Here is an 8,679-nt window from a genome sequence, read left to right on the forward strand (position 1 = left end):
ACTAACGATCAATTAATTCAAAGACTATTTAGAAGTATTTTTCAAACCTCAAAGATTAAAGTATTTATTTTAAAATTTCAGAGACTGAATAGATGTTGACTTCAAATTTTAGGGACTAAAAGTGCATTTTGCTCAATAATTTAATAATGATGAAAAATTAGAGAAATCAATTTACCTATAGTTAATTTAATTCTTTTAAACTAATTAGTGGATATTAACGATAATGACTGAAAGTGAATATTTAGTGAAAAATCAAAGTTAAAAATGTAAATTTTGAAAATTAAAAACCAAGTGAAAACAAAATTTAAAATTCAATAGTAAAAATGTAATATTTTGAAACATAGAAACCAAATAAAATTTAAAACTTAAAAATGTAGGCCACATTTGTTAACCTCTTGTTTTTTGTTTTTGTTTTGAAAAATTAGATTTATAGCCACTACTTCTACCTCCAAACTTTTTTCATTTGTTATCTATTTTTTTACCAATGGTTTAAAAGTACAAACTAAAATTTAAAAACTAAAAAAAGTAGTTTTTTTTTAAAAAAATGTTTTATTTTTTAAAATTTGGCTAGAAATTCAATCGTGTGAGAGATGCGACTCATGATAAAAATAATGAGGAAATAAGCTTAATTTTTAAAAATAAAAATAAAAAAACAAAATGGTTACTTATGAGCTGTAATATTTTGAAATTGAATACCAAAAAGTAAATAAAAACAGAAAATCAAATTATTACGAAATTAACTTAATATTTTGAAATTGAATACCAAAAAGGTATTTTCTCAATTTTCTTTCTTTATTTTTTTAAAAAATTATTCAAAAGAAGAAACAACAAATTTTCAAATTTTCTCTCATTTTGAAGTTCCAAGGAAGTTGCCTTCCTTCACCAAGTTTGTCTTTCAGTGGGAGCATTTTTCAAGCTCCGTCGATAATGGCTGCCTAAGAAAAACAACCTCCACTATCACCACCAACCAAAATCCCAATTCCCCCAATTCCCCCAATTCCTCAATTCCCCCTTTCTTCTCCATGAAACCCAAAACCCTAAATCAATTCCAATGTCCCTTTCTCCCCACCTTTTTCTCCTTCTTCTCACCATAGCATCTCTCTCCCCCGCCGCCGCCGCCGCCGCCGCCGTTGATTGCCCTCTCAACTTCACCGTCCTCCGCCAGTTCTCCCAGGGTTCCGTCGTTTCCCGCCCCGATTTCTCCGGCGAATGTCCATACATCCGCCTCGGTCTCCGCCTCGTCCTCTCCCAGTACCTCAAACTTACCGGTTCCTTCTTGCCTCCGGTGAACTCTTCCGATTCATGCTGGAATTCTTACCAATCGGTTGTGAATGTCACTTGGCCGAATTTCGACATTCGGAGCTCTTGCGGGTTTCAAACCGGGTGGATCTCACATGGCTGTATGAACATCACCACCAAATCAGAGTTTGAGAGAATCGTTCCTAAATCAGCCCTCGATGGTGTTGTTGCAATCTGTAATCAATCGCTTGAAAATGGTTCCCCCTGTGCCTCGTGCACGACGAGGCTCGCGATCATTCAGGCCTCGTTCTTGACAGGTCCGTCGATCGGCAATGTCACCGATTGCCCCGCATATCCGTCGATCTATACAGCGGCGTTCGTGAATCAGTTTGGACCGACCGATTTGGGAACTGCCAAATGCTTATTCTCACTCAATCCTCCATCGGAGAATTCGAGAGGCAAGAAACGGAATACGGTGGTGTTAGTTGTTCTAATTTGTTGTGGCGTTGCGGCAGCGGCGGTGGCGGTTGCAGGCGGGTTGTTTTTCTGGCGGAAACAGGGGAAAGTGAAGAAGAACGATAGAATCCGTAGAGTTGAAACAGGGTTGGGTTCTGGATTGGAATCGATAAGTGAAAGCACTACTTTGGTGAAGTTCACATTCGATGAAATCAAGAGGGCAACAAGGAACTTTTCTAGAGATAACATAATTGGAAGAGGGGGTTATGGAAATGTGTATAAAGGGGTTCTATCAGATGATTCTGAAGTTGCTTTGAAGAGGTTTAAGAACTGTTCTGCAGCAGGGGACGCCATTTTTGCTCATGAAGTTGAGGTAATTTCAAGTGTTAGGCATGTTAATCTTGTAGCTTTGAGAGGATATTGTATTGCAACTACTCCAATGGAGGGTCACCAGAGAATAATTGTGTGTGATTTGATGAAGAATGGGAGTCTTTATGATCATTTGTTTGGGTTTTCAGATAAGAGGTTGAGTTGGCCAATTAGGCAAAAGATTGCTCTTGGCACAGCTAGAGGATTGGCTTATCTGCATTCTGGAGCTCAGCCTGCCATTATCCATAGAGATATCAAAGCCAGCAACATTCTTTTGGATGAAAACTTTGATCCCAGGGTGGCTGATTTTGGTTTAGCTAAGTTCACGCCAGAAGGAATGACTCATTTGAGCACAAGAGTTGCTGGAACTATGGGGTATGTGGCACCCGAGTACGCCTTGTACGGCCAGTTGACGGAGAGGAGTGATGTGTATAGCTTTGGAGTTGTTTTGCTCGAGCTTTTGAGTGGGAGGAAGGCGCTCGGGGTGAGGAGCCATGACAGCCAGCCCTTTCTAGTGACTGATTGGGCTTGGTCTTTGGTTAGGGAACAAAAGGCAAGGGATGTTATTGAAGAAGGCATGCCAGAGCTGGGTTCTCCAGAGGTTGTTGAGAAGTATGTACTGATTGCTGTTCTTTGTTCCCATCCCCAGCTCTATGCCAGGCCATCAATGGATCAAGTTGTGAAAATGTTGGAAACTGAGCTCTCTGTTCCTTCAATCCCAGAGAGACCCATCCCTTTAGTTGCTGATATTGATGAAATTGAGAGATCTATGAGTAGTAGTAGTTCTGCTCAGCATTCTGGTTCAGTTGGCTTCCATAATTTCACATTACAAAATGACCATAAGTAGGGTGGGGGGGTCGTCTAGGTCATAGAAACTGGCTGTACTTTTCTACAAGAAAAAGGAGGAATCCGCTTGAGAAGGGGCTTGCATCTGATTACATGGTTGGTAAGTAAGACTGTTTTACCAATACTGAGGGATGATCGGTTGTCGGTCTTAGAGGATGATCAACCATACTGGGACTGGAACATGATCTAGACTCCTATGAAAGAACGGTTGTGGGGAGTTTTCTACAATGAGTTATTCGTTTTGTTTTTCGTGTCTAGGTCAAAGAAACCGGCCGCACGAGAAAAAGGAGGAATCTGCTTGGGAAGGGGCTTGCATCTGATTACCTAGTTGGTGAGACAATAACTTATCAATATTGAGGGACGATCAATTGTCAACCTTAGAGGATGATCAACTATATAGGGACTGATACATGACCTAGGCTCGTACGAAAGGACAGTCATGTGGAGTTTTCTGCAATGTGCTATTCGTTTTGTTTGTTGGATTAGTTGGATGATTCCAGATTTGGAGTCCATGCTTCTACTCCATTGTAAAGATGGATAGATTTGTAAGTATTTAGTTTTTCTAATCTCTTTTTGAAGTTCAGTGTTGGAGGGAGAGTAATGAAAACATGGAACATACTTTTTTGTTTTGAAGTTCAGATTTTGCATTCAAATGTTTAGACTTTGGTTTTGCTTTTGCATCATGATATCCTTAGAGAAATGGATTTAAAGAAGCATTATTAACCTTTTTGGTGGCCTCTGATTTAAGTTGAAATTTCATTTGTTTTCTTTGTTATACAAGTATAAACATATGATCATTTACTTGGAATTGTGGATGCATCTTCAGGTGTTATTTCTTCAAGTGCATATAGATGTGTAAGTGAATCAGTTTTAGTCAATTTTTTTTTCCTACTTGAATTGACTACTTGAAAAAGACGATTGAAACTAACAAGACATACGGAACATTTTATGGTACCGTCGTGTTAGCAAATGATATATTATTTACTTTATTAGTTCCACGCCATTCTTAAATGTTTTTTTAATGGTAAGCAATTAACCTAAATAACAGGGGTGGTCATTCAAACCGCAAAAGCCAAACCGTTTTTAAAAATTGAACTGAAAATTCAGTGAAACCGAAAAATGCGATTCGATCCGGTTTGAAGAAATATTGAAACCGAATTAATTTGGGTCGGTTCGGTTTCACTTTTGAAAACTGGATTTGAAATCGAACCGAGTGTTTAACTAATATATATATTTATTTATTTGTATATTTTAAAAAAGAGTAAAACTGAATTTAAAACCAAATCGTTTTTTATTTAAAGAACAAAAACGAATTTAAAACCGAACGGAACCGAACCGTTTTAATTAAAAAATATAACATGGATTTTTTAAAAATGCCAAAATCAAATTTGAAACCGAATCAAATTGCATATATGCGGTTTGGTTTGAACCAATAAATCGGTTCGGTTTGACCACCAAACCGAACCGAACCAAACCAAACCGTTTCCACCCCTAGTAAATAGTTTGAAATTTTTATCGTGCATTGTAGTACTAAAAATTTTTCTATAGACAAGTATGGTTCAATTGACTCAACTAACTTGGTTTTGTTAGTTTCTATAGGATGTCTGAAGTTCATATGTCTGTGTTTGGATATAGAGTTATTTAGTCTGAGTTTATATGTGTTTAGGGTGTAGTGCAGTTTTTTGAATTCTAAATAATCTTCTTTTATGATTACTATTTTTATTTTGAAACTTTTTTATTCGATAATTTACCTATTTTTGTTTGAATAAAATATGGATTGCAATTTTTTTTAAATTTTTTTTAAAGTTTTCTTTCTTTCTTTTTTGGGCAATGAATAACAATTAATCCATTATATTTGTTGCAGAAATATGGTTAAATAAAATGAAAAACCAAAGAGAAATCAAAACTTTTGATTCCTAATTTTTCTCCATGAATTTCATTATCATCTTTTTCGTTTTCTTCTTCTTCTTCATGTTATTACTCTATATTTTTACTCTATCATGGATTTTCTTTTAATTAAATCTCTCCTATCATCTTAGCAACCAATGAAATTTTACCACATTTTTTCAACAATTTCACTTTCAATTCCTCTAAATTTGGAGGATCATCAAAAAAAAAAAAAAAAAAAATCTTCATTTTTCACTAATTTTTACTAGAAAATGTTTTAGGAACTTTTGTTATGACTTTTTTTTTTGTTATATGTTACATACTTTTCAATTACTACATACCTTTTTTTTTAAATATTTTTAACGCTCATTTGATACGTGAATTCAATTAAATAAAATATTTTTTAACAAATTTTTACTTATAAATATTGCAGTCAATGTAGACAAAATACTATTATTTATATAATCAACAACCCTACAACATACTTTAACAGTCATCAGTCTTATAATAATCAGAAGTGGTGTTGAAGTTGATTTTCGAAAATGATTTTTGTTGGAGTTTGCAATCGGAGGTGGTTGGTGGTCGCATGAAGTTGGTCGTCGACGTTTGTTATTGAAGGTGGTTTTCGGAGCTTGGAGTTGGTCAGGTGAAGGTGGTCGTCGAAATTGTTCATCAAAGATGATTTTGTTGGAGTTTGTAGTCAGAGTGGTTGTCGAAGCCCTAAGTTAGTTGCATGAAATTGGTATTAGGGTTGGTTGCCAGAGTTTATCCTCGGAGGTAGTTTTTGAAGCCTCAAGTTGGTCGTCTGAGTTGTTTGCTCAAAGGTGGTCATCGAAGGTGATTCTGTCATAGTTTGTAGTCGAAGGTGGTTGTCAAAGCCTACGAAGATGGTTGTTGGAGTTTGTTATCGAAGCTTGAAATTGGTCGTTGAAGTTGGGTCACCGAAGGTGGTTGGGCGAAATTGGTTGTCAGAGTTGGTCGCGCGAAGGTTGTTGGAGCTCGGAGTTGGTCGTCGGAGTTGTCATCAGAGGTGGTTGTCAGAGTCGGATTTTATCATCGAGTTGTCATCGGAGGTTGTTGTTGTTGGAGCCTGGAGTTAGTCGTTAGAGTTTTTATCGGAGGTGGTTGTCGGAGCTTGGAGTTAGTTCCTAGAGTGTGATAGTGGTCGATGGGTGGGTCATTGAAAACATTGGAAGAATGGAGAGTTAGAATGAGTCGGGGCTAGTTGGTAAAATATATCAACTCAACTATACCAATATTTAAAGTTGGTGGGCCAAATAATGAGTTGGTATATTATACCAACTCAATTCAACTCATGTTGGTGAAACAAACACCCCTTTGGGGCTGTTTGGGGTGCTTAAATGATATACGATGTCTGGAGTTCTGATGTCTATGTTTGGGGTACATAGTTGTGTTGTCTGAGTTCATATGTCTGTGTTCAGGTATCCAGAGTTGTTATGTTTGAGTTCATATGTCTGTGTTTGCATGTACTGAGTTCATATGTTAGTGATATTTGGTTCAGTTTTTTGTACTCTAAAATAATGTAGGTATGGACACTAATATTTTTTTAAATCTTATAATTCAATTATTGTATCAATTTAGTTTTTTTGTATTCAATTATTGTTTTTTAGATAATTCTTTATTATTGTTGTTTAAAAAAAACTCAGTCAAATTTAAGATTAATCGTAAATAGTCAATGAAATATCAACATTTCAGAATACGAAATTTAATTCTAAGCCAGGGATGGATGTACCAAAATTTTTTTCTAAAACTTTTTTCCACTTTTTAATACTAAACATATATATATATATATATATATATATATATATATATAATTTTCAATCATGACTTGAATTTTAAAAAGAGTCTTCAAAAGAAAACAAATAAAAAATAAAAATAAACGAGAGAAAGTAGTGTTTATAAATTTAATTTTTAAAAACTATCGAGAACTAAAGGGTTATAAATGATCAATTAAATATTTAGTGAGGCATTTACAAAAGCTTAGGGATTTCGTTGAGACTTTTCTCATATATATTTAAGAATGAATCTATTGAGGTTTTATAATGGGCTTTTGAATAGTAGATTTTAGTATTGATGATGTATATGAAGAGATTTTTTTAATTTTTGAGAAATTGTGTACAAATATTTAATCCAAAATATTGTGATTTTTTTAATGGGTATTATACATATAAATAATTGATATACTAAGCAAATAAAAATGAAAAATTGAATGACATAATTTATAGATAATAAATTATTAATATACTTTATACATGATACTAGAGGAAAATGTAAATTGAAAGTAGAATATGAGTGCATAGAACTAGATTGAAATACCATGGTTTCTTAATAAAATGGATATAGTGGAAAAAATTACACCCAAATTATAATGAAATAAACTCAAGAAAAGAATAAAGAAATAAAAACGTAAGTGGGCCATAGAAAGAGAGGAGAGAGTGACGGTCGGGTATGAGAAGGGATGATATATAGGAAGTGGGGTAAAGAAGCTGAGAGTTGTTAAATGAAGGTTATGTCAGAGGAAATAAAGAAATGGTATATCAGTGGACCAAACAGTGATATAGGAGTTATATCATCTCTCCACATAAGATATTAGATCCAAACAAGTCATTTATGTTTTTTAAAATCTAATTTTCACCTTCGTCATTTTTCATAAAAAATGAAATAATCAAAATTGGACATAGATAAGTTTGGTTTTGAATTTTGATAATATTGCTTTAATGTTTACATGAATTTTCTAAGAGCTAATAATGGAAAAATAAACAATTTTTTTTCTTCGGTTAAATATTAAAACGACAAAAGATTGTATTACTTTATAAAGTCAAAAGACAACAAAAAGTTGATTGAAAGGTAAATGGTTTTCAGCACAAAATTGGTGCACCTCATCCGGTGGTCGTTTCGATTTGACTAATTTAATCATTAAAATTAGATTAAATTATAATATTAGTATATATCTTTAAACTTTCGCCCTTTTATTTTAAAATTATCTTTTATTTTTCATAAACATTTCAAAAAGTAGAATTTGATTAAAATATTTGACAAAAATTAGAATTAACAGTGTAGATAACTTGAAAACAAAAATTGGGATTACCATATCATTTTAAGTCTCATTTCTATTCAACATAGATCTTTACTCTAAGAATCGTTTTTTAAAATTAAACTTAGAAATCAATTTTCTATCATATTTCATGTTTTTAGCCATTTTCATTAGAATCATTTTAATCTAGTCATTTACCACTATTTTTTATTATATTAAGGTAATGAATTTAGATATACTTTTGCTTCTATATGAATCAATCTTTAAATTCAGCATCAGAAAATGTTCTATCTTAATAAATTATCATGAATCTCAATTATAATATTAACTTCTTAATATGTATATAACAAATAAAGAAAATTCAATGAAACATTTTAAATTATATATATAAAAAAGGTGAAACTCAGTTTCCTATTTTAATATTATATAAAATAGTATTTTGAAGAATTACTTATGAGGGAAAAGAAATGGAAAGGGAGGGGAAATTTTTCTTAGAAAAAACAAAAGATAACAAAAAAAGATAAAAACGTCGACAGCAGGGTTCGAACCTGCGCGGGCGAAACCCAACAGATTTCAAGTCTGTCTCCTTAACCACTCGGACATATCGACTTCAATATAATAGTACGAATATTAATAAATAATCCTATTTTATTATTAATATTATTTTTCCGTAATATTGTATCTTATTCGTACATTTACGGGTAAAATGATTTATTTATCATTGCTTTAAAATTAAAATTGTTATGAAATTGAGGAAAACAACGGAGCACAACGAATATAGAAAAAAAAATATAATAAAATATATTTAAATATAATAAATAAATAAA

The 8,679-nt window shown here is 33.1% G+C and overlaps 1 protein-coding gene and 1 non-coding gene across 2 annotated transcripts; one reads left to right on the forward strand and one right to left on the reverse strand.

The window, feature by feature from the left end:
- Nucleotides 1-827: 827 nt before the first annotated feature.
- Nucleotides 828-3,543, forward strand: RKF3 (receptor-like kinase in in flowers 3). The gene is made up of 2 exons (XM_039043130.2): nt 828-3,010; nt 3,169-3,543. Exon 1 carries the CDS (start codon nt 1,052-1,054, stop codon nt 2,909-2,911), a length of 1,860 nt encoding a protein of 619 aa, XP_038899058.1. The 5' UTR covers nt 828-1,051; the 3' UTR covers nt 2,912-3,010; nt 3,169-3,543.
- Nucleotides 3,544-8,379: 4,836 nt separating this feature from the next.
- On the reverse strand, nt 8,380-8,461 carry TRNAS-UGA (transfer RNA serine (anticodon UGA)). Its single transcript has one exon. It is a non-coding gene; the product is annotated as a tRNA-Ser (tRNA).
- Between the last annotated feature and the right edge of the window lie 218 nt (nt 8,462-8,679).

This window comes from Benincasa hispida, chromosome 9 (assembly GCF_027475165.1).
Source record: "Benincasa hispida cultivar pf3 chromosome 9, pf3_genome.v1.1, whole genome shotgun sequence".
In the NCBI taxonomy this organism is placed as follows: domain Eukaryota; kingdom Viridiplantae; phylum Streptophyta; class Magnoliopsida; order Cucurbitales; family Cucurbitaceae; genus Benincasa; species Benincasa hispida.

What these genes read in the sequence shown, in the direction of transcription:
- RKF3 (XM_039043130.2), top strand. Translation starts at nt 1,052, where the DNA reads ATGTCCCTTTCTCCCCACCTTTTTCTCCTTCTTCTCACCATAGCATCT.